The sequence below is a fragment of the Schistocerca nitens genome, chromosome 10, assembly GCF_023898315.1.
Source record: "Schistocerca nitens isolate TAMUIC-IGC-003100 chromosome 10, iqSchNite1.1, whole genome shotgun sequence".
NCBI classification, from domain to species: domain Eukaryota; kingdom Metazoa; phylum Arthropoda; class Insecta; order Orthoptera; family Acrididae; genus Schistocerca; species Schistocerca nitens.
In genome coordinates, this window is record NC_064623.1 from 95,213,497 (window position 1) to 95,240,703 (window position 27,207).

Consider the following 27,207-nt stretch of genomic DNA (forward strand, 5'->3'; position numbering starts at 1 on the left):
CGCCATCTCTTGCTACCATCTTGAAAATGAAGTGCTACATTTTCAGTCTCTCTCTCTCTCTCTCTCTCTCTCTCTCTCTCTCTCTCTCTCTCTCTGTGACTGCTCTTCATTTTCAAACTGAAGATTTTTTCCATCTGGCTATGTTCTGCCAACTAATCCCTTATCTTAGTCAAGTTGTGCCGTAGGATTGTTTTCTCCCCAATTTGATCCTGCACTTCCTTATTAGATGCTGGCTCTAGCCATCTAATATTCAGAATTCTTCTGTAGCACCACATTCCAGCAAAAACCTTTCGAAATGTTCATTGCGTGTATGTGTTCCCCCCCCCCCCCCCCCCCCTTCTCACACACCCCCAGACATACACACAACATACTTCATGGCAGTATATGCCACAAAACACAGTCAAATCTGGTCCCACATTGGTGTTACTACCACATACTCTACAGAATGCATTTCTGTTTGCAGTAACTGTCAGTCAAATGTACACTACTGGCCATTAAAATTGCTACACCACGAAGATGATGTGCTACAGACACGAAATTTAACCAACAGGAAGAACATGCTGTGATGTGCAAATGATTACCTTTTCAGAGCATTCACACAAGGTTGGCGCCGGTGGCGACACCTACAACGTGCTGACATGAGGAAAGTTTCCAACTGAGTTCTCACACACAAACAGCAGTTGACCGGCATTGCCTGATGAAGCATTGTTGTGATGCCTCGTGTAAGGAGGAGAAATGCGTACCATCATGTTTCCGACTTTGATAAAGGTCGGATTGTAGCCTATCGAGATTGTGATTTATCGTATCGCGACATTGCTGCTTGCTTTGGTGGAGATCCAATGACTGTTAGCAGAATATGGAATTGGAGGGTTCAGGAGGGCAATACGGAACGCCGTGCTGGATTCCAACGGCCTCGTATCACTTGCAGTCGAGATGACAGGCATCTTATCCGCATAGCTGTAACGGATCATGCAGCCACGTCTCGATCCCTGAGTCAACAGATGGGGACATTTGCAAGACAACAACCATCTGCACGAACAGTTTGACGACATTTGCAGCAGCATGGAAGCGTGTATTCGTCATCGCCGTACTGGCGTATCACCTGGTGTGATGGTATGGGGGTGCCATTGGTTACACATCTCGGTCACCTCTTGTTTGCATTGATGGCACTTTGAACAGTGGACGTTACATTTCAGGTGTGATATGATCCGTGGCTCTCCCCTTGATTCGATCCCGGTGAAACCCTACATTTCAGCAGGATAATGCACGACTGCATGTTGCAGGTCCTGTACGGGCCTTTCTGGATACAGAAAATGTTCGACTGCTGCCCTGGCTAGCACATTCTCCAGATCTCTCACCAATTGAAAACGTCTGCTCAATGGTGGCTGAGCAACTGGCTCGTTACAATATGCCAGTCACTACTCTTGATGAACTGAGGTATCGTGTTGAAGCTGCATGGGCAGCTGTACCTGTACACGCCATCTTAGCTCTGCTTGGCTCAATGCCCAGGTGTATCAAGGCCATTGTTACGGCCAGAGGTGGTTGTTCTGGATACTGATTTCTCACGATCTATGCACCCAAATTGCGTGAAAATGTAATCACATGTCAGTTCTAGTATAATATATTCGTCCAATGAATACCTATTTATCATCTGCATTTCTTCTTGGTGTAGCAATTTTAATGGCCAGTAGTGTATCTGGACATATATGTGTAATGTGTAATTGATCACTAGAGGCTGGAAACTAGGGAGTATTGTGTTGTCAGTAGAGAAGTCATAACCGCAGTATACTTTTGTCAGAAGAGCTTGACGACTTCGAATGTGGACCAGTCATTAGACATAACCTGAGCAAACAATCTGTTGGGGACGTTTCAACCCTTCTAATGTTACCAGAGTTGACTGCTGGTGATTGTGATTGTGAAATGGAAATGGGAAGGAACAACCACAACTAAACCGTACCAGGCAGACATTGTTTACTGACAAGCAGTGACTACCAAGCATTGCAAAGTGTGGTTACACAAGATTGCATGAAATCAGCAGGATGAGCCACTTGTGATTTCAAAAACTTTACAAAGAGTCCAACAAACACAATGACTGTGCATAGGCAGTTAAAAGTAATGGAATAAAGTGGTTGAGCAGCTCCTCATAAGGCACCCATTTCTGCAATCAGTGCTAAGTGATGCTTGAGGTGGTTAAAGAAAACACAACTGGGGCGTCAATGACTGTGGGAACGAGCTATTTGGGGTGATGAATCATGCTATACTGTGTGGCAATCCAATGGAAGGTTTTGGGTTTGGCAAATCCATTGGAAATGTTACCCTCTATCATGTGTAGTGGTAACAGTGAAGTACAAAATAGGTGATGTTACAGTACGGGGTTTGTTCTTTGTGGTAAGGGTGTAGTTTCCTTATTGCACATACGAAAACAATCCTAAATGCAGAAGCATAGGAACACACGTTACAGAATTGACCTGCGTACAGTAAAGAAACAGTTCGGAGCTGATATTGGTGTCAACGTGACAATCTGACTGGTCATAAAGCAGCTTCTGTGTGGTAATGGTTTGTGGACAGTAACATTCCTGTAATGGACTAGCCTACCTGGAGTCCCAACCTCATGCGAGCAGAAGACCCTTGGTAAGAGCCGTAACATTCACTTTGGTGTTCAACATCACTACCTTCTGTGGTTTCAGTTCTTGAGAAAGAAGGGGCTGCTATTCCTCCACAGAAATTCAGACACATCATTGGAAGTGACCCCACCAGAATACAAGCCATTGTAAAGGCAAAGGGGAACACACACCATATTGACATCCTCTAACAGGTATTTGGTACTAATGAGTAGTAGTGTCGATAGGAACATCGGTGGTAGGAAAGTTTGGATCAGGTCTTAAGGCATGCTCATATAGGCTATGGTTGAGTCGAGTCTTGGTTAGAAGTGTGGTCTGACACACATTTTCATTTGTTAGTGGAATGTTTCATGGTTTATTTTCCTGCTGGGGGTAATAGAAGTGGGCCATTGAAAGAGTCCAGTACTTGATCTGCAGCTCAATTTTCCAATTCTCCCGTGTTTTCTGTCTCTGTACAAGGTCAATGCAGTAAGGGTCCTCTTACACAGTACCCTTGAACCGTGAACCAACTTCTCCTCCCCCGTGGAGTTTGATCCACAGCATCAGTGTGGTGAAAGAGAATTTTTCTTCTGTGTAGCAGCGTAACATACCCAGAGAAGTTGAACTCGATGTATTTCCTATAACATACAATCCTAACTTGTTCCCATTTCTTGACTGGATAGGTGTGAAATTCCAGTTAGATTTTTGTGCGAGTGTGTCTCACAGTAGACTTGGAACAGTTTTTAACAATAAAATCTGAACATCTGTTGTCTTTTCAGCGATGGTTTCTTTGATGCCACGGAGGTCATATCCACTCCAAGCCCTTCACTCCTGGCTTCACAGAGAAAATGACTCCACCGAGCAGGTAGAAGCACCAGTCTGTGGCCCTCATCGCTGGTAGCACAGGATCGGTACAACTTTGATCTGCACAAACCACGAGAAACTTCCCAAAAGTGGGGTGTTTCCTACTTACTAACTACCTTAACCTCTGAACATCTTTAATCAGCCAATGGAGATCAAGGATCTGGAACATCCCATTCTACGAATGATATTTTACATCTCATTACAAATGTATTCTGTAAGTACAAGTGTAAAAGTGCTGATGACAGTTCTGTCTCATTCTGCAAACAAAACAAGAACAAAACATTATTTAGCATCGGTCACGTGAGTTCCACTGTTTCTTGGAGCTTTGACTGCTGTCATCAGGAGCAACTCGCAGACTACGCTTATTAATTCAATGCCCATCCATCCCGTACCCCCCCCCCCCTCCCCCCTTTACAATAAGTACAGAAGTAACTATAATTTACCAGGATCAAACAGTAGAAAATTCAGGCTGGAATAATGAAAACATTATGAAAAGGATAGATTGCTATTCATCATATAGCGGATATGTTGAGTCTCAGTTTGCTATATGGTGAGTGGCAATCTGTCCTTTTCATAATATTGTCATTATTCCATCCTGAGTTTTTTATTGTTTGATTTTTGCCTAATGGCTTTCTTCCATCTCATAACCCAGAGCTGTTTACCTTTGTTACTATTTTTGAACATATTACTATACTCTGTGTCTGTCCTCCTTTCTCTTCTGTCCTGTGTTTCACTTGTCTTCCAAACTGCAGCACACCCTCTTATTTATAAGCTGCACCGTATCGACTGTCTCGTCTTGCACAACACATGCTTGCAAGACTGTGCTGATTGTTGGTGCAGCGTCTCGTGTCCCTCATTACTCCCATCGATATCATAAATCTAGATGTTCAAATTGATCACTCTTCTTCCTGCATCACTCTCGCATATTTTTGCTCTTTATTTTCCATACTTTCCTGTGCCACACGAACTTGTACCTCATCCTACCAACCACTCCCCACTCACCTTCCCCTCACTCCTATCTCATTCCAAAACTTGTGACTCAACATCTCTGCTATATGGTGGGTAGCAATCTATCCTTTTCATAATATTGTCATTTATCAGAATCTGTTACATTTCTGATTTAGTATCCTCGCCAGCAGTGAATATCGATCACAGCTCAGAGACATTCTTGCGATCAACAATCATCACCAGACATGTATTTGACACATCGTGTAGTAGGATCCACTCTTACATGAATGAGGCCTGGCACATAGCTGCTTCTTTACTCGTATGCAGCACATTGCACGAGTTACAACCGGTCACTTCTTGCTGGTATCTGGACAACCACTCTGCTTAGGACAAAGACTCTCCTGTTTCCACTATCAGTTCCTATTCAGTACCCATCCACGATTACATTGGCTTTGTTTATGGAACACATATTCGTATTGGGTGTGGACAGAAAATTGGGGACAATTGATGCTAGAAGATATTCTTGGAATTGAAGTTGCTTAAATACTGAAAAGTTTGTTACTGTATTTCAGCAGGTTACATATAAAATAACTTTTTAGTTACCCTATGTTAGTGATTAAAGTACAATGTGTTTGGTTGCAGAGGTTCCGAAAGGTGCAAAGATAATTGATATATATTGGGGACTTCAGAAATTCGGTATTATTACGTACATTGGACTTGGCAATGACAATGCTGTAATAGAGTTTGCAGACAGGTAAGTTTCCCCAAGGGGTGATGTATTATTTCTATGTACTTTCAATGTTATCATGCATTTTCTGAAGTGATCTTTCATTATTATTTTATTTCTGTGCTTTAGCAGATAATGTCCATTTTAAGGGAAGTATTTAAAAATTCAGTATAATGTTAAGTTATCAGACACAATAAATCTATAAGTTTGGATTGTTCATTTCAATCAAGTCACCTACCTTTCATGATCTGTTTGCTACTCTTTAATTCCATTACTGATGATAACTGTTGTTAGGATTCCAGTCTGAAGATGTCCTATCAACCAATCCCCATTTTAGTCCAGTTGTACCACAAAGGTCTCTTATCCTAATTTGAGTGAATAACTTGTAATGAATTCTGTGATCTAAACTTCTGGTCTTCAGTATTCTTATGTAGCACCACATTTCGTCTGAACTGTTTATCATCCACACTTCACGTCTGTAAAAGGCCCTACTCAAGATGAGTACCATCAGAAAAGACTTTGTAACAAATCCTTCGTAGTAATTATGTATAAGTGTTCAGTGTGGTACCAGAATACATGTGAAACGACAGTGTAGAGCATTAGCAGCATTGGCTCTGGCAGGATTAGATCTTAGGGAGGTGGGGATTTTGTTCAAAAAAATTTTAAGTTTCACTTTCCTTTATTTTCAGTTTCTGTGCAGTTAAAAGTTCAGCGTTTACTTACTTTCCTGTTGATGACAACTAATTTACACTGCACATTAATAAAATATTTAAATTGTTAATATTAACTCTATTAGGTTTATATATTCACTGGATAAATGAATTTATTAATTATGTAACAGTGTGAAGTATGAAATGCGTATCATACGGGGTGATTCAAAAGGTTGTGCACAAATTGAAGGGACTGACTGAGGAATTAAAATACAAAAAGTTTGGAATATTAACTTGATAGCTGCATCCCACTGTTAAACAGTTTTCATAAAGAAATGTTAATGCCGAAAATCGCTATCCACACATATGTGCAACCACAATAGTTATCTTTTGGAGTTATTGAGGCCTGAGCCAGTTGTGTCCCAGCAAACCCCATGAGGGGTTGGGGCAAGGGCAGGGGCACTAAATTTTGGGACATTGTGAGAAGCTGACAGAATACATGTTACTCACAACTCGCTTGATTACACAAGGAAAAAACTTTTTGCAACCAAGTAGCTAATTACAAAATGTGCCAGGAAAGGAAGTAAATGATTTCATGACTGTTTGCACACTCCTAGCACGAAGGGATTGCCTCATGTGACTGTCGCGTTAAGAGTATGACACAGCATGCAAAGGGGATGCATTCTGTCCAGACTTTGAAGGGGCATACTCCTGTACTATCTCAAATGCAATGTGGGGAGCCATCTGGTATGACTTCAGGTCATGTTTGGTAATGTTCCAGTAATTTGAACAGCACAGTAGTGTACCATGTGATACCTCTTGTGAGACAGTACACTGCTGGGATTTTTCAACAGGACAACATTCACTAACATACAACACATCCCTATGAACTGCCTGTGTGATGTTGGTGTACTAGGTTTGCCCGGAAAGTAATGTCACTAACAAGGAGAGCGGGATACTTTTTGAAACCATTTGGACTGTGTTGTAGGTTAGAATTCGAGGTATCTTGCCCTGGTGGGCCCACATTTGCAAGTAATCCATAAAAAAAATGTCATAATTTTGTGTTATGTTTTAGATCCTGAAAACTGACAGTAATAAATATAATTGTAGTGTAGTGCCTAACTTATCAGACTGATATGCAGAAGGGTATAGGTTTGAATCGTGTCAGGTGCTTCAAAATTTTTTGATTTTGAAATCTTTGCCAAAATTACTTTGATCATTATGTTTACTCAATTAATTGGTTTAAATATATATATATTTTTTTAATTTTCAAATCCTGTGTTGTTATTTTAACCATAATATTAACTTTCACATGTACTTTAAATTTTTTTTCCTTCCTGTAATTTTTTTTCATTTGGAAGCTTTGTGCATGTGACTGTAATTTTTTTTATTATTAATTTTCCTCCATTTGATCATCTAATGTTCTTGTCCATGTCATTGCATTCATTATTTCTGTTCCACATTTTGCATATTTATTTATAATCTGTTCTTTTGTTTAAATCTTCATCATAGTTGTTTTGTCCGAAGTGCAAATGTTTGTATGATGATTAATATAAAAAAATGTATATCTTGTACGTAAGATATACACGGGACCCTAACCTACATCACCATACACATTGTTTCAAAAACTCAATCAGACCACTGGGGGACTCTCCTTGTAAGTCCACAAATACTAATTCATAGATAAATACTGTACAGAGCCTCAATATTCTCCAAAATGGGACCCACCTATGTAAATACATTTCTGCCACTAAGATTTCCAAGAGTTGGAGGCATCCTGAAAGGCCTGTGTTGTAATTTTATTTAGGCAAGTGTTACAGCAATTTCTGTGTTGTCAGTAGTCTCAGGATGGTGGCCTTTTAGGTTATCTTGAACCAGAAAAACAAAGAAGAAACTTGTGGAGTGGGACTGGTGCAGCATTGACACTTCGTTTTTAACCAGATAATACCTCACCGAGAAGGCAGTGTGGCTGGGAACTTGTGATGTGTGGTTTGACATGACAGACACTTTTTTTTTTTTTTTTTTTTTTTTTTTGGACACGTCCATATAAAAGGCAGCAGTGACAGTCTCTTTGTAGTGGATGTTACCACTAACGTAAAAGACCATGAGCATTGCCTTTACTTTGGATCTACTCGTGCATGCATTCTTCGGGTGTGGTGACAGTCAGATGTGCCCCTTGGAGCTCTGTCTCAGGGCCGTGTTCAAAATCCCCAAACCTCATCTCCCATTATAAGACTGTCCAAGAAAAGTAGCATCATTTCTTCACTGTTCCAGAAGTTCTTCAGTCAGCCACCCAGTTGAACTTCTGGCCATCGGTCAAAATTTAAAGTTCACTCACGTCACATTTTCTTCAGTTTTTGATATTGGAGTCATTGTGGCCTTCCAAAACCACCTCATGTCATTGGAACAGTTTTTCAAGTGAATGGTACATTGCGGCTAAAAGTGGAGCACCAAATGTAGTTTCACATGTCTCAACTCCTGAGGTGTTTGAAGAGAGCTGGGGTCAGTTGTATTGGGATACTTAACAACCCCTGCCAACTAGTCTAATGCATAGACAACAGTTCAGCTTATAGGAGCATCAAAATAGAACTGGAGCTGATACTTTGTGGAGAAACTTTGTACTTCCTTGGTCAGTGAGATTCCGCAGTCTGCCCTTGAAAGATGATGTAGGACCAGGTAGGGGCCGAATCCACGTTCGTGCCAATATATCCAGGATATGGAGAGTCAGTTAAAACAGCTGCAAGCCAGCTTACCTCAGGAAAGAAAACATGTATGTGATATGCTTCGCAACCTAATCATTGTGAGCATCTGGGCCTAAGGTAATGCAAATTCCCACTAACAAGAAACCAGCAGTTTGCTCATTTCGAGAATCTAGTTGTTCATTTGCTATGATTTTTTAATCACTGAAGTACAGTCACATCTTTAAGAGCCACTAATTTGTGTGTGGGGCTTGTGTGTGCCACTTGTGCAGAAAGAGCACACTTTATTTAAATAAATAATTGTTGTTTCCTTTTTAAACTTGCATCTGTTTTTCAGATTAGTCCCTACTTTTCTTTGATCATGGAAATCAGTCTGTGGTTAAGATAACAATGTATACTAATTCCTTTCAGGATCTCAGTTGGTAAAGTATTGTCGAGCCACCCAGTTCGAGTGAAAACGAATACAGTGCGTGCTTCACATGAGCCCGAATGGAAGTCCATTTGTGAGTATTTTGAACTACTGTAACAGATACACATGTTTAGCTTAAGTACTTGCATGCTGCTATATCTGTATGGAATTGCTACAGGCATTTCTTTTCATATTTTCTCTCTTCATACCGAACATTGAACTGCATTTAAATGACACACATGGTGTTTGGCAGTTGTACAGGTTTAGGTGTAAGATGTTAACACCTTTACCTGTTTTGCCAACACTGTACATGTTCATTCATTTAGTTATTTGATTTGTTTGGTTTGGACCTCTTGCTTGGCTTGCACCATGTGTGTAATTCATATCGTTCTAGTCTATGGTGCCCATCCAGCTCCTGGTGTCTGCTTTTCCATGTAGTTCATATTATCCATCATAATCTATTGACTACATTTCAGTTAAAATGCACTTGTATTAGGTGACAGTTTAATGAGTTTAATGTCTGTAGATTTGGCCCACTGTAATCTGTAACATACAATTTTGTTAAAAATTGTCAACATTTCATTATGAAAGCATATCACAGAGACTGTGGAGTATGTAGTATGGACTGCTAGATCGTGAGAACTGGTAGAAATGCCCAAGCCTTGGGAACATGACAGGCTTGTTCGTAATTGTGTCCAATGGAGATGTATTATTTATTATTGTGTGGTTATTTTTCTGCAGCGGGACTGGTCAACATGCACGAGACATTTACACTAGATCCAGACATAAAGGCAGTCTTGAAGAATGAGGACTCTTTTAACCAGAAAATTGCCGATCTGGTTAGTACGGCCGATAAATTGACTTTGGACTTTGATGATGGCATCGATGATGGTGCCGGCAGTCGGGAACGTCATCCGGTGTGTGCCGTGCTAGAGAGGATACTTCCTGACGAGTTAGTTCCCAACGTGAGAGTGTACCCATTTGGCTCTCGTGTCTCTGGTACTGCTCTGGAGACAAGTGACCTCGACATCTTCATAGACTGTGGTAAGTACCTGCTTGGAAATTTACATGTTTACAATATGAGGAAGTGTTGAATGAAAACCTGGTTAATTTTAAATATTATTCACTGCACATTATGTATAAAGCTTGGCGTTTTGATTAGTCTCCTTCTTTGACCCATAAGATACACAGATCATTCCTAGCAGTCTTTAACATTAATTTTAGCCCTACACTAAAATCATAAATGTGACGTACTTCAGTCGCACTTTTTACAGACATTATAATTTTTGATGTACTATTTATATGTATGGATTACTAACAGAGACCTTTATTTTTGGAGACCTTTATAGTTGTTTTGTGTGTGTGTGTGTGTGTGTGTGTGTGTGTGTGTGTGTGAGAGAGAGAGAGAGAGAGAGAGAGAGAGAGAGAGAGAGAGAGACCACTTCACTGCTCACTCTACTGTGTTAAGTACTCTCTCCCTCAACGTAATCCCCTCCACTGGCAATACATCATTCCCAACATTTCTCCCACTTTTGGAAAACCTGGAAAAAAACTTTCAGGGATTGAATGAAGGGTTCTTGTCACATTATTCTGAATCTTCTTCACAATTTGGAAATGATGTCACTTTACGTAGGGAAACAGGAAGAGGTCTGTTGAAGGCTAGGCCTGGAGAATAGGGTGGATGGGGCACAACGGGAGACTCGGGTTTTGCCCGACAGCTGTCGACAAGGAGCGATGCCCTAGCCAGTGCATTGTTGCTAAAATTTGATGACACAGTCCTGTGCTGATGCATACTTAGTTAGCAGATTTTTAAATAGTTAAATGACAGTATAAACAGATGACAGCTCAAAAGCCCCCCAGGGGGCTCACCACTCTTTGGTGAGTTTGTGCTTGGCTACCACAGGGCTCCAGCCTTTGCAGTATCTTTTCCGTTTTGTGCTGCATGTCGATCCTCTCCATATTCTTCCCCCTTGATGAACATGTCTGGGATGTTTTTTGGAACGTATTCTGCATTTTCAGTAGCCTAACATCAGAAAAGTCTCTCCACTGCTTTTTGTTCCTCTTCCCTTTCTTTGTTCCCCTTCTCCTATCCTTCCTCTTCTTCTGCGTTTGAGGTTCCTCTTTTTCTTCTTCCTCCCTGTGTGGTCCTGAAGGCTGGCTCACACGTCATACTCCGCAAGCCACCTGACGGTGTGCGGAGGGTACATTGAGTGCCCCTATCAGTTCTCCCTTCTATTCCAGTCTTGTATTGTTCGTGGAAAGAAAGATTGTTGGGATGCCTCTGTTTGGACTCTAATCTCTCTGATTTTATGCTCATGGTCTCTTCGCGAGATATATGTAGGAGGGAGCAATATACTGCTTGACTAGTCAGTGAAGGTATGTTCTCTAAACTTAAACAAAATCCTGTACTGAACTACTGAGCGTCTCTCTTGCAGAGTCCTCCACTGGAGTTTATCTATCATCTCCATAACGCTTTCGCGATTACTAAATGACCCTGTAACGAAGCGCGCTGCTCTCCGTTGGATCTTCTCTATCTCTTCTATCAACCCTATCTGGTATGGATCCCACACCGGGGAGCAGTATTCAAGCAGTGGGTGAACAAGTGTACTGTAACCTACTTCCTTTGTTTCCGGACTACATATCATTAGGATTCTTCCAATGAATCTGTTTGGCATCTGCTTTATCAACGATTAATTTTATATGGTCATTCCATTTTAAATCACTCCTAATGCCTACTCCCAGATAATTTATGGAATTAACTGCTTCCAGTTGCTGACGTGCTATATTGTAGCTAAATGATAAAGGATCTTTCTTTCTACGTATTCGCAGCACATTACACTTGTCTTCATTGAGATTCAATTGCCATTCCCTGCACCATGCGTTAATTCGCTGCAGATCCTCCTGCATTTCAGTACAATTTTCAATTGTTACAACCTCTCGATATACTACAGCATCATCCGCAAAAAGCCTTGGTGAACTTCTGATGTTATCCACAAGGTCATTTATATATGTAGTGAATAGCAACGGTCCTACGACACTCCCCTGCGGCACACCTGAAATCACTCTTACTTTGGAAGACTTCTCAACATTGAGAATGACATGCTGCATTCTGTTATCTAGGAACTCTTCAGTCCTATGACACAATTGGTCTGATAGTCCATATTCTCTTACTTTGTTCATTAAACGACTGTGGGAGAACTGTAACAAACGCCTTGCAGAAGTCAAGAAACACGGCATCTGCCTGGGAACCTGTGTCTATGGCCCTCCGAGTCTCGTGGACGAATAGCACGAGCTGGGTTTCACACGATCGTCTTTTTCGAAACCCATTCTGATTTCTACAGAGTAGATTTCTAGTCTCCAGAAAAGTCACTATACTCGAACATAATACGTGTTCCAAAATTCTACAACTGATAGACGTTAGAGATATAGGTATATCATTCTGCACATCTGTTGGACGTCCCTTCTTGAAAATGGGGATGACCTGTGCCCTTTTCCAATCTTTTGGAATGTTACGCTCTTCTAGAGACCCACGGTACACCGCTGCAAGAAGGGGGGCAAGTTCCTTCACATACTCTGTGTAAAATCGAACTGGTATCCTATCCGGTCCAGCGGCCGTTCCTCTTTTGAGCGATTTTAATTGTTTCTCTATCCCTCTGTCATCTATTTCAATATCTACCATTTTGTCATCTGTGCGACAATCTAGAGAAGGAACTACAGTGCAGTCTTCCTCTGTGAAACAGCTTTGGAAAAAGACATTTAGTATTTTGGCCTTTATTCTGTCATCCTCTGTTTCAGTACCATTTTGGTCACAGAGTGTCTGGACATTTTGTTTTGATCCACCTACCACTTTGACATAAGACCAAAATTTCTTAGGATTTTCTGCAAAGTCAGTACATAGCACTTTATTTTCGAATTCATTGAACGCCTCTCGCATGGCCCTCCTCTCATTACATTTTGCTTCGCGCAATTTTTGTTTGTGTTACTAGGCGTTGGCTATGTTTATGTTTGCTGTGAAGTTCCCTTTGCTTCCCGCAGCAGTTTTCTAACTCGGTTGTTGTACCACGGTGGCTCTTTTCCATCTCTTACGATCTTGCCTGGCACATACTCATGTAATGCATATTGTACGATGGTTTTGAACTTGGTCCACTGATCTTCAACACTATCTGTACTTAAGACAAAACTTTTGTGTTGAGCTGTCAAGTACTCTGAAATCTGCTTTTTGTCACTTTTTCTAAACAGAAAAATCTTCCTACCCTTTTTTAATATGTCTATTTACGAATGCTATTCAATCTGTATATTGAGCAAGCAGTAAAGGAAACAAAAGTTCGTAGTAGGTATTACAATGTCATTGGCAAACCTCAGAGGCAGCAAAGGATTTGGAAGGGCAGTTGAACGGAATGGACAGTGTCTTGAAAGGAGGGTATAAGATGAACATCAACAAAAGCAAAATGAGGATAATGGAATGTAGTCGAATTAAATCCTGTGATGCTGAGGGAATTAGATTAGGAAATGACACTTAAAATGGTAAAGGAATTTTGCTATTTGGGGAGCAAAATAACTGATGATGGTCAAAGTAGAGAGGATATAAAATGTAGATTGGCAATGGCAAGGAAAGCGTTTCTGAAGAAGAGAAATTTGTTAACATCGAGTAGTCAGGAAGTCTTTTCTGAAAGTATTTGTATGGAGTTTAGCCATGTATGGAAGTGAAACACGGATGATAAATAGTTTAGACAAGAAGAGAATAGAAGCTTTCGAAATGTGGTGCTACACAAGAATGCTGAAGATTAGATGGGTAGATCACATAACTAATGAGGAGGTATTGAATAGAATTGGGGAGAAGAGGAGTTTGTGGCACAACTTGACTAGAAGAAGGGATCAGTTGGTAGGACATGTTCTGAGGCATCAAGGGATCACCAATTTGGTACTGGAGGGCAGCATGGAGGGTAAAAATCGTAGAGGGAGACAGAGATGAATACACTAAGCAGATTCAGAAGGATGTAGGCTGCAGTAGGTACTGGGAGATGAAGCAGCTTGCACAGGATAGAGTAGCATGGAGACCTGCATCAAACCAGTCACAGGACTGAAGACGACGACAACAATAATTTACGGATGAAATCACTGGGAAACGTGTAATTCACAGCCCTGTATCAACAGGTAGGTTTTGTATGTACCCCCTGGTACAGGCCAGGCCCAGGGAGGGGAAATTGCCTTGCCTGAGCTGTTATCTTTCCAAATTGCCAATAGGTCTCTCTATCAGGTGTTTAGGAGGTGTGACCTGATGTGTGAACGATCACCAAAGGTGGGTGCGCCCCTCTGAGAAGGCCCCCATTTGAAAGGAGTGCACCATCAGAGAGGCTGGCAATCTTGGGGGATTCTCTCACAATGAGCCACTCATCTTCTTCACAGTCAACATCTACTAAACGGAAACGAAATGAGGCTAACGTTTCGAAGACGCTCCCAGTTGCACCTCACTTCCTTGTGGTTTCACGTACTGGAGACGGTCAGTCCTTTGCGACGGTAAATCCGTTTGTTTTTGAGAAAGGTGTTGATGCAATTGCTGGCCCTGTGAAGTCCTGCTCTCATTTACACAATGGCACTTCGCTTTTGGAGACGATTTCTGATTCTCGAGCCCAACAACTGCTCGCAGCTTCGCTCCTCCACGGCTGTCACGTTCGTGTCGAGGCCCGTAGCACACTGAATTCTTCGCACGGTGGTATTTACACTAGGCTGCTTGATGGTCTGATCTATGCAGAAATCCAGACATACCTCTCTGATCAGGGTGTCATTACAGTGCATCGGGTGATGAAAAAGGTAGATGCATCCTTAATGCCCACACGCGCTTGTTTTGACATTTGATAGAGTAGTACTTCCCTCCACCATCAGAGCAGGCTATGTAGTTATCAAAGTCAGGCCCGACGCACTGCTACTGGTGTAACAGTTGCAACCACACTCGCACGTCCTGTCGACACCCGGCCAATTGTGTAACCTGTGGTAAGGATGCTCACGAGCGTGATTGTCCACTTCCTTCTCCCTGCCGCACCTGTTGCAATGACAATCGTGCAGCCTTGTAACGAGATTGTCCCGTGTATCTCAATGAGTGGGCTGTCCAGGAGATCCGGGTTGAGGAAAAGGTGCTGTACTCTGTTGCTCGCAAGTTGCTGGCTAGTCGGAAACCCTGCAGTTTACCATCCAGCTCTTACAGTAATGTTTTTGGTACATCTCGCTCCACGAAGGACATGGCCATGCCGACGTGCGACCTCAAATTGCCAAGTGTCGAGGTAACATCCCCGTCTTCTCTTGCAGCTGTGCAACAAACCACCATACTTTCCTCACAGGGCCAAGTCACCTGCCACACAACTGGCAAGCCAGAGATGACACACGGAATACTCCCGCGTAGACTTTTTACATCCCTCCAGCCAACAAAAGTCTGAATTGTCATCTGCCACACTCGGAAGTCCCGAGAAATCAAACTGAGGCAAACAGTCTTCTCCTTCACCGACTCGGAGATCCTCTTCAGTGGTGTCACCACGTGATGCACTCACCCAGCCGACCTCCGTTTCGCCGGTTTGCACCGCCAATTGTTTTTCTGCCCTGGACTCCGCGGACCAACAGAAAGAGAGGCATCAGTCTCTGTAGATCTCGTGGACCGAGATCCTCCATCTTCTGCACTCTGTAGCAGTGAGTCTTTGAAGGCCGGCACTTGGCAGCCGTCGAGGTGACACCCTGTCATTTTTCCCTCCTCCCCTTTCCTCGTCATGACTAAACTCCAATGAAACATTTGTGGCCTTAGATCAGTCAAATTACAGTTGCTCTTCGAATCACAGTGTCCACTTTTTCTGCCTCCAGGAAGCAAAATTGCACCCTCATGACCACTTGGGCCTCTAGCAAGTCTCTCCAGTCCACTTTGATCTTCCCCCCTCCCCCCCCCCCCCTCCCCCGAGCATGGTATTCCATCTCGTGGGGGAGTCATGCTGGTCATCCGGAATGACATTTATAGTCAAACCATCTCCCTGACTAACTGGCTTCAAACTGTTGCAGTCAGCATTTTGCTTCCTCACTTCACCTTTTCCCTTTGTACCGTTCACATCCCTCCGTCGTTCGGTGTCACCAGGGTGGACTTCATCCAGCTTATTGGGAGACTCCCTCGGCCCTTTATGCTGCTCGGTGACTTCCGTCCGTACCACCCCCTTTGGGGTTCTCCCAGAACCTGTCCGAGAGTAGCCCTCTCGGCTGACCTTCCAATCAATTTAATATCATTTGCCTTAACACAGGAGCACTCATATTCCTTTCAGACTCCATGCATACCTATTCCCATTTGGACCTCTCCTTCTGCACTGCCCAGCCTGCCTGTCATCTAGAGTGGTCTGTTCCGTCTGAGACGTACTCGAGTAACCATTTCTCTTGCGCTGTCTGTTTGCTGACTTCCACCCCATCTATGTGCACACCTAAAAGGCCACTGAAGGCTTTACTCCTCCCTGGCGACCTTTGACGGACAGCATTTCTCCAGGTGTGGTGACCAGGTAGAATACTTTACCAGTGTTATCCTTACTGCCGCAGAATGTTCCATTCCTTGCACTTCATCTTTTCTGCACCGTGTCCCAACCCCTTTGGTGGACTTGAAGTGTGCTGCGACACAATTTGCGTGTGGAGTCATGTTCTCATCATTTTTTAACTGTCATCGTATGATGGCTAACTGCATTCATTATAACCAGATGTGTGCAGCGTCATTGTGTTCTTCGGAATAGCAAAAGAACTAGCTGGATATCATTTACTAGTTCTTTTAACAGTTCCATTCCCTCTTCTGTTTCTGTCTTATGGGCCAACCTCTGACGGCTCTCTGGGACAAAGGTCCATTCACAAATTTCCAAACTGACAGTAGTAGTGGATGTCATAGTGTACCTTATTGCTATCTCCGCCTTGGGCCACTATTTTGCAACGATTTCGAGCTCCACCCACTATCATCCTGCCTCCCTACATAGGAAACAAGTGGAGCAGGCTCGGGCAATACCGTTCTCCTCTCAGAATCGTGAGTGCTGCAATGCTGCCTTTAGTATGAGTGAGCTAGATCATGCTCTCACTTCATCCCAATCCTCTGCCCCAGGACCAGACAGTGGTCACATTCAGTTGCAGAATCTTTCTCTTGCAGGCAAGCACTTTCTCCTTCATATGTACAATCGCATCTGGGCAGAGGCCACATTTCTCAGATGCTGGTGTGAAGCCACTGTCATACCCATACCTAAGCCTGGTAAGGGCAAACACCTTCCTTCTAGCTACCGCCCCCATTTCTCTCACCAGCTGTGTGTGCAATGTGATGGAATGTATGATTCGTGCCCAGCTGGTATGGTGGCTAGAGTCCCACAATTTACTAACCCCACTGCACAGTGTGGCCTTAGAGTGCGCCACTCTGCAGTTGGCCATCTTGTCACTTTGTCAACCCATAACATGGTTTTCTGTGGAAATCCCAGACTGTGGCCATGTTTTTTGATTTGGAGAAAGCCTATGACACCTGCTGGAGGACTGGTATTCCCAGTACTCTATGCACATGGGGCTTCAGAGGATTCACATGTCATTTCCTCCAAGAATTTTTAAAAGACAGAGTTTTCAAGGTACATGTGGGTTCTGCCTTCTCGGACGCCTTTATCCAGGAAAATGGTGTGCCTCAGTGTTCCATCCTTAGCGTGGTCCTCTTTGGTATCGCCATTAATCCTATTATGGCCTCTCTCCCGCCTGGCATCTCTGGCTCCCTTTTCATTAATGATTTTGCCTTCTGTTGCAGTTTTGCACGGACTTGTCGCCTCGAGTGGCACTTCAGGATTGTCTTGACCGTCTTTACTCGTGGAGCATCAACAATGGCTTTCGCCTTTCCACTGACATAACCATTTGTATGAATTTCTGGTGGCGCGATTGGTTTCTTCCACCGTCTCTACATCTTGAGCATGTTGCTGTTCCATTTGTTGAAACTACAAAATTCCTAAACTCTTTTGGTCCTCCCACACATCTTACCTGGCCACCCGCTATATGTGGTCCCTCAATGTCCTGTGTGTCCTCGGCAGTATTTCCTGGGGAGCGAACTGGACCACCCTCCTCCGTTTGTACCTGTCACTTGTCTGTTTGGCCACTGGTACCTTTTACACTAGCCCAATTAAGAGCCTGTATGCAGAAGCTGACAAACTACTGCTGTCATTCTGCTGTAATTTTTGTCAGCAGATACGCATGTCGTTTATCTGCCGTGCCTGGCCACCTATTGTACGTGTCCTTCATAACTCCTTTGATCGCCAGTATGGGGCACGCCCATCTTCTCTATTACGTCCCGGAGTTTGCTTTCAGTTGTTGCTCTAGCAGCTTGACTTTACGCTACCTGCCACCGATGGGTGTGAACCGTTCACGACCTTGGCTTTGTGCGACAACCCGTGTTCACCTTGAACTTAATTCTCTTCCGAAGGACCACTACTCCAGCCTCGTTTTATCACCATAAGTTGCTTGGGCCTCACACAGAAGGCTCTCAGACTGACCGTGGTGTCAGGTGTGCCTTCATCATTGGCGCCTATGTTTTTGAACATTGGCTTCTGGAATACTGAGCAGTATTTACAGTAGCGCTCTTTGCCCTGTATCGGGCTACACAGTACATCTGGCGACACAGGCTTTTTAGTTGTCATCTGTTGTGATTCTCTGTTCCCTTCAGAGCCTGTGTGTGTTGTACACCGTCCATCCCTTAGTGCAACAGTTCCAGGCCAGCTTTCACTTGTTCACTCTTGATGTGATGGAGCCACTTTAATGTTTATGTGGGTCACGTTGGTCTGAAAGGAAACAAGGTCGCTCATGCTGCTGCAAAAACTGCAGTCCTCATACCTCGCTCTGCTAGTTCTTTCGTTCCCTCCAATGATCTCTGTGTTGCCATCTGTCGGCAAGTGGTGTCGCTTTGGCATCGCCAGGAGATGGTTTTAGATGGGTTGTATATTGGGCACTGTCTTTTTAGCCTTCGCCATTTCAAAATTAATAGTGACCTAATGCTTTTTTTAGATGATGCAGATATCCCTAATGAAGCACTGCCTGAAAAAAGCTGCAGAAATATTCAGTCACTTATAAAGTAGATTTTAAAGTGGTAGAAAAACTGCCAGTGTGCTTTAAATGTACAGAAATGAAAAATAATACTTCACAAAACAAAAGCAAAAAATACTATCCTGTGATTACATTGTCAGTTATTCACAATTTAACCAGTTAACTCTTGCAAAAACACCTGCTTGTAATGATTTGAGGGGACATAGCATACAGTGCTCACATAGGCCCAGACAGAGTAAACAGGCGGCAAACTGTGGCACATTGGCAGGATGTTCCGAAAGCAGTCATTTCATGGAGGAGACTGCTTACAAATCTCTTGTCGGTCATATCTTAGAAAATTACACAAGTGTGTGAGACATATACCAAATAAGACTAACACAAATTGAAAGTGTACAAAGAAATTTGGTGTGAATGGCTTGGTTTTGCTTGATTTACAGGAGAGCGTCATGGAAATGTTTGTGTAAGGACATTCAGATAAGCCTTTATCATGTGTAATTGCGTCCTGAATACTTGCATTAGGCATTTATATCTGTTACATGCATTCTTCAATGTATGGTCCAAGCCCGTATTTTTACCCTTTGGTAGTATATAATCTCCACTTAATTACATTTCACATACTATAACATCTTTATATTCTCACATGACATTCACGCTATCAGATTCATGCTCATATTTATGTATAAATAATTACTCGTATTGCAGTGTGGCCCATTTCTTTTCATACCAGCTACCTAAATTATTTTTCTCGTCATTACTGCTATCTGTTCTTGCATCATTCCATGTTAAAAAAAAAAGCACTTAATATTAAAACTTAGCAACTAAGTATATCGTTGTTCCAAAGCGAATCACCATGACATTCACGCTTATAGCATATATCTTTTTGCACTGTACGCAAATGTTTTTAGTTCATTATTTTTCTAACTAATTCTCAGAATTCAACCCTTTTTTGTGAGAGTGCAGATATTAACAGCATGCCTATCACTTCAACTTACCTTTGCCACCTATTCCATATTCATACAATTATTGCACATGAAACTAATAGGTATCTTCCTAGATGAGGCATGGTGTCATTGCCCCCTCTTGTAGCTTTTCCAGCATGAGCATATCCAAGAACCATCATTCCTTCAAATTGTATACAGATTTCCTATACTATAGTGCATAGTTTATTTTGTATGTGCCCACAATGTAGACTTTTGTGCATATGTTGTAAATAGTGACCTAGTGTGTAAGCAGCATGTTAGTCCCATTTGTTTTTTCTTTAATCGTCCACTGTTGTCCCTGTCTTGTGATGCAAATTTCTATTGTTCTTGCACATTGCTTCGTGTCTCAATATTACATCATTTACTTCTCCCCATCACATTTATCAATTTGTGTTTGGAAGGTGTCTGTATTTTAGTAGTGAATTCACATCATGGCAATTAAACTCAGTTTATCACTTATTTCACAACATGCTTTTGTCAGTGAACAAATTCTGAAACAATTAATGACTTACCTTATTTATGTTTACACACACATAAACAACAAGACACATATCCTAAACCTAAGTGAACATCTTTCATAATTTATATATATAGTTTTCACTACATGTAAGCATATCAACTTCACGAGTTGGTTTAACATTTTGTCAAAGCCATTCAACATACAAATTTGTTTAGATCCTTGTGTGGATAAAGGCTCTTGTCATTTCCACTTTTAGGATAAGCTGGTGTGTATGATCCTGGATGAGGTACTTAGGTAATTATAAATGGGCCATTGTATAAGAGTTGCCATTTGTGGTTAAGTTTTCCATCTTTGATAAACTTTGGGTGCATTTGCAGTAATACCTGTTGTCCTATGTGGAATTGTATAGTGCATCCTAATATTTATACCACAAGACTTTTTTTCTCTGGATAGCCTTTTCTCCTAGATTAATCAAGGCCTGGTGTATTTTTTTTTCAAATCTCATATCTCCCTTAGGTACTTTAGGCAGTGGTTTTTACCACTCGTCCATTTCTCATTTCTGGAACATTAATTCCGTTGGTGTAAAACCTGTTGAAGTGTATGGCAAGTTGTTAATGATTTGCTGAAATTGTTAGAACAACTCAGTCCATTTTGTATGTTTCTGTGGTGTATAGCATCGTATAAGTCTGTTAAATTCCTTAAACACCCTTGCTATGAGAGTTGCTTTGGGGTGGGCTGGCCGCTTCAGTCTGGAACCGCGCGACCGCTATGGTCACACGTTCGAATCCTGCCTCGGGCATGGATGTGTGTGATGTCCTTAGGTTAGTTAAGTTTAAGTAGTTCTAAGTTCTGGGGGACTGATGACCTCAGATGTTAAGTCCCATAGTGCTCAGACCATTTTTTGCTTTGGGGTGGAAATCGTGATACCAATATGTGTTTTGTTTTATTTTTGGTCATGAATTCCTGCCATCTGTTACTTGTGAAGTAAGATGCATTATCAGCCAACAGTAATTGTGGCTTCCCTACTCTCAGGAGATAGTTGTTATAAATCTTCTAATAATAGAATTGGTGGTCACTGATCTCACTGCGTATAACTTAACATACCTGGAAAGACCATCATATAAGGCAATTAACATACTTAACACCCCATTTTCCTTTTGGATAAGCATTGGCAGCATCCAAGGATACTAATTGTAGAGGTTTTGTGGGAACTGTTGAATGCAGTTCAATTAATTTTGTCTTGTTGGGGTGTTTGGTCTTCTGAAAAGTCACACATGTTCGGATTGCTTGGAAAATTTGGTGCCACATGTTGGGAAAGTGGCAGTACCGGTTTACCTTATTGTTGCATTTAGAAGCACCCTAATGACCCCATACATTGTGAGTGTCAAGAATGAAATGATCTACAAACTTTTCAGGTAAACATTCTCATCACCATTCTTGGTTAGGTGTACGTCGGTGAAACAGTACTCTTTTATAAACAGTATAAAAAATTTTTCAGTCATCATCATCTCCTTCACACAGTTTGGGTCTTACTCTTTTCCAGCATGGATCTTCTTAAAACTGCTCCAGGCTATTGCACATTTTTACATAATAGTGTTGGTATGTTTTGTCTTGCATAAGTGGGATGCGAATTTCAGAATTCTGTTAGACGAGTTGTAAAAATTCATTTAACCCTTTGGGTAGCCTAAACAAGGTGTTAGCAACTTTGTTTTGTTTACCTTTGATGTACACTACCTCTGAACTGAATTCCCACAAGTAAAGACACCATCTGGCTATTCTTCTGTGCAGCAGTTTACACATCAACAGAAAATAAAGTGCTTGGTGGTCACAGTAGACTTTGGTGTGTTTTACCCACAAATAATACTCTAATTTCTTAAAAGCCTGCACTGTAGAGAGAGCTTTGAGCTCCGTTACTCAATGTAATCACTCACATCCAGTAAGAGTTCTGCTTGCAAAACTAATTATCTTGGGTGTTGGTTGTCCATCTGTCTCGGTGATCTGAAATAAGCTTGCCCCAGACTCTGTGAAGACACATCAGTTCTTAAACAAAACTCTTGTTACATGTCTGGATTATGCAATATATTTGCATTGAGTAGAGCTTCTTTTATGTTGACATTTGACATCGATTGGTCCATATCCATGGGGTATTCCTCTGTAAACAGTTAAACAGGGCATAGCTGTTCAGCAGCTGGCCAGGAATAAAATTTCTAAAGAAAGACACTAAGCCCAGATAAGCTTTGAGTTATTTTCCCCCCGCTTCAAAAAAAAAGAAAGTCTGATTGCATCCAGTTTCCCTGAATCTGGCAAAATGCCTTGGAAATTTTTTTTTTTTTTTTTTTTTTTTTTTTCTTTTTTTCTTTCCCCTTTCCTTCCTAAATTCAGACTACTTTAAATTTTCTGTAACACCACATTCTGAGAATCGGTGTAGTACTTGTTCCAAAAGTTGCAACAGCTCTTCCCAGGTAGGTGTTGCAGTCAGCAACTCACCCACGCAAACGCTGATCTAAAACCACCTAAAGCAGAAAAGTAGACACGTGCGCTCACATTTAAGCTGAAAGGCAAGACACAAAATTCATAGCTTCTGCCCCCACAGATAAAGGCTGTGTATTTCCTACTAGCTTCATGGAAAGCCATCTGCCAATATGACGACTTTAAATAGATTATGGTAAGGTTTTTTACTTTATGGAACTTTAGCAACTGTTCTTATAAGTTGTCAGGATGTGCCCTAACAGGAACGATGACTCTTTTATTGTATTCTGTGCACTGAGTATGAGCCTGATGCTGCTGTTGGATTTTGCGATAGCTAGAATAGGACTAAGATAGGGCGAATATAAGCATTGTATGACACCCCAATCTATCATCCTCTGTTTCCTTCCTCATTGTCTCCTCCTTGGACCAGAGTGTGGGCTATGATGAAAACCGAAATGTTTCACATGGTTAAACATCTATTTTATATGTGTAACCTTTTATTAGTCGTGGGCACTTTTCAAATATATACACATACCGTAGTATTAGTTCCTTTAGCACATCTTTCTGGTCTTATGACAAACAAACTGATTCCCTTGCTTTTGCTTGTACTAGTGCTAGATCTATACTTCCTTTATGTTATTGCTCATCTTTTTGTGTATTGCAAAACAATACAGCTGAATAATACAATTATACTCTAAAGTCCATATTTGTCAGAGAGGGTGGGTGTGGGACTACTGTTCTACTATTACTGTTAGATATGAGGAAGGCGCTACCAAGCACAGCCATGCAAACTATAAATTAGAATTTTCCTACCTTCTCATTGGGTTTAATTATTTCTTTTTCTTGTAGTTTCCATACAAATCTTTTTCTCTGTCAATGTGTATCATTCTTTTGTGATGTTTATTAACTTTCTCTTAACAGTATCCAATTCATGCAACAAAGAAAACAAAAGATAATTAATACAACAGAAAATTTTTACATGTTTTGTGTATTTTAATTACTTTAGTTACATGTACATGGCACCATCCTTTTTACAACCACCAATTATAGTAGCTACTAAGGCACTGGTGACATAAGGGAGGTATAAATAATGTAGATTATTTCGACTCCACAGTCTCTCACTACAGTTACCAGTGAAACAGTCTAATTGATTAGTATATTAATTCTCCGTTTAACAGAATGATATTTATCTCGTCTTTCTTGAAGAGAAGCAACATCATCCATTGCCGTGACAAAGAATGCAGTAAAATAAAATTACAATTGAGGTTGCTGTTGTTCTAGTCGACTGTAGGTTGTTATACTTCCAGGTATAGTTTCCAGAAGGAATATTTTAGAAATGAAAGAAACTGATTCCCTTTCCAGAAGATGCATTGTAAAAAAAAACAATTTTTACACAGGTACACGTGCTTACTCGTGCAATAGATCCATCTGGAATCATATGGGAAAAGACAGACAGTTGAGGAGTGAAAAGATTTGATATTGGCTTAAGCAAACATTAGAAGATAAAGAAATATTCATTTTTCCTTTTGCTCTTTTTGGCATGGGCATGTTTATGTAGCATCTTTGCAACATACAGAGTTTGGATACTTACTAAATGATGGGTAAACCAAAATAAGATCAATTACTTAGCCATTCTTTTTTCAAGGCAGTGAAATAGTATATAAAATGATTAAATTGATGTGACAAGGAATAAAAAATTAAAAAAGTATCTTTAAACCTAATAATTCAATAAAAATAGTGCTTGAAATCATTTCAATAAAGATTTAAAAATAAAGTACCTAATGAGATTCAAAACCACAGCTTATGCACATCAGGAACATACCTTGACCACTATACCACAATGTCACTCTTTAGACTTATCATTTTTTTTATTTTTATTTTTTTTGGAAATTCAATCCCACACCTGGGGACCTTCCCTTGTTAGTTACCAAAACTCTTCTACTGCTTTGCGTCTCATTTTGTTATCTGATGTCCTTAGCACCATCTCACCTAATTGAACTACACGTCATTACTCTTGTTTTACTTTAATTGCTGTCCATCTTGTAACCTCTTTCCAAAGTAATATCCATTCCATTCGACAGCTATTCAAAATGCTTGCTGCCTGTGACAGAATTACAATCTCATAACATTATTCCTTCTTCGTGTATTTTGTTTCCCACATTTCTCCTTAATTTTCTTCACTACATGCTCAGTGTACGGATTGAATAATGTGGAGGATAGGCTACAAAATTGTCTCAGTCCTTTCTCAACTGCCGCCAGCCTGAAATGTTCATTGATTCTTACAGCTACAGTTTGGTTTCTCTGGAAGTTGTAGACAGCCATTTGCTCTCTGTATTTTATAATAAGCTGCCTGACCCGGAAGATGTGGTCGGATGTCAATGTAACTTTTGTATATATAAACATCAGAAGTGAGTGTGTAAAGTATTGGCATTGCAGTTCTTGTGACAGAATAGCAACCAGTTAGTGTTACCCGGAAAGGAAGGATGTATAAGGGGTGAGAGAGACGAGCAAACACTGTGAAGGACCAGAGTTGCTGCATACTCGTGTGAGACAGCGTTATCAGTGCCTGAAGAGTTTGAAAGTGGCATCATTGTGGTTCTCCATTTGGTTGCCAGGTAGAATCGTGCAATATCTAGATTTGAGGTGCAGTCGAATGTGACGGTGGCCCGATGTCAGACTGTGTGGGAACGTGAGGGCAAGTGTACCGATTGTCAAGGTTCAGTCGATCACATCTGACGACCATAGGGTAGGATCACCGTATTGTGCACCAAACACATTGTAACCCTTTCACATGTGTGCCTGCAGTCTTGAGGAAAAGTAATGGAGCCCCTGCAACATTGGTCGGAAACTAGCAGCAGTCGAACTAGGAACTGAACACGCCATGTGTAGGCAGTCATTAACACCACAAAAAATACAGAAGCATTTCAGTGCTGCCATGACATTGAAGCATAGGCTGCTGCTGAATAGCACTGTATTGAGTTCAGTGATGAATCGCAGTTCTGCACTACCCTGTATGATCATTGTTGGCAAATCCAGCTGTGACCTGGAGAGAGGTCACAGCAGTGTTGCACCTGGCATTGCAGTGTAGGGAGCCATCGGGTATGATACAAGTTCACGGCTGGTAGGGCGCAGTAAAACTCTGACAGCACAACTGTACAGAGTGAAGATCCTACATCCTCACGTGTTACCTTTCCCGTGACAGTATCGTGTTGCTATTTTTCAGTATTTCAGTGCTGTTCCACACGTGTCACATGTCTTATGAACTGTTTACATGACACTGAGGAACTTCTGTGGCCATCTAGAACCCCAGATCTGTCCCTGGTAGAATGTGTGTGGGACGAGCTCATACGTCAGCTCATTCCCGGTAATAGCAAGTTCGTCAATCCTCTGTTGACTATTGGGAACAAGGAAGGTGAGGCGTAGATCGTCCGGGTAATTTTGGACGTGGTCCCACTTGGCATAAAAAAAACTCCAACGCAGACATTAGCTGTAAACAAATACTTTTATTCAGAAAGTTAAATTACCTTTCCTCTTACAAAATGTCATATAAACTCTATTTCTTAGAATAAATGTGACATACTTGACTTCACTCTGAACATTATCATTTTTCTCAGGTTCATCACCAGCAATTTGTAGTCCAATATAAAACAGGTTAGTACCTTGAAACAGGCAATTTTTAATTTAACATTCCTTTTCTAGATCTGTCCGGGATTTCACTTTCGTTATATCAGCACTCTGTTCCGGCTTAGAATACATTATAAACTTAAACCTATTACTTCTAGTATATTTACGCCAAGGTACACCAGATGCCCTCTGTGGATTCAAATCAAAAGCACCCATCTTATTGCTGCAGGCTATACGAACTTTCTCCAGTGCACCCTGATCTTCAAATATATTTTTGTTAGCTTTATCGTCAAGAGTTAGTCTCTCAATCCTAACATTGACCCTATACACATACATTACAATCTTGTTAATAATTACAGTGTCATATTTGTTACAAAAAAACTTACTCATCGGTAATATCATAATGTTGCAATGTAGAAAAGTTCTTCACTTTCTCATCATGCTTCTCAAGAGTGGCCATTTTACCATACTCAAAATGTACACCATCTGTTTGAGTGAACTCAGTACGCCACCTACACATTCGACCAAATATGGGCCTAGTTAGATTCGTCTGTCGGCGTATCCAACACCGAGGGTGTGCAGCATGAAACTTCCGGTACATCCTCATCCGATGATATACTGACAACCTCTTGTGCGGCCTCCACGTCTGACGCATCCGCTGCATCCACCTCATCCTTAAATGAACGACAATGGACAATATGACAATCTGCATGTACAA

The 27,207-nt window shown here is 41.4% G+C and overlaps 1 protein-coding gene across 4 annotated transcripts in view; it reads left to right on the forward strand.

Moving 5' to 3' along the window:
* LOC126210071 (speckle targeted PIP5K1A-regulated poly(A) polymerase-like) overlaps positions 1-27,207 on the forward strand; it is a 168,003-nt gene that overhangs the window by 17,159 nt on the left and 123,637 nt on the right. For all 4 annotated transcript variants that reach the window (XR_007540605.1, XR_007540603.1, XR_007540604.1 and 1 more), the window contains exons 3-5: positions 5,055-5,166; positions 8,900-8,991; positions 9,639-9,941. Coding sequence is in view for 1 of the 4 variants with exons in the window: in XM_049939193.1 (XP_049795150.1) it covers positions 5,055-5,166; positions 8,900-8,991; positions 9,639-9,941 (507 nt within the window). In the remaining 3 variants the exon portion in view is untranslated. The remainder of the gene's footprint in view (positions 1-5,054; positions 5,167-8,899; positions 8,992-9,638; positions 9,942-27,207) is intronic.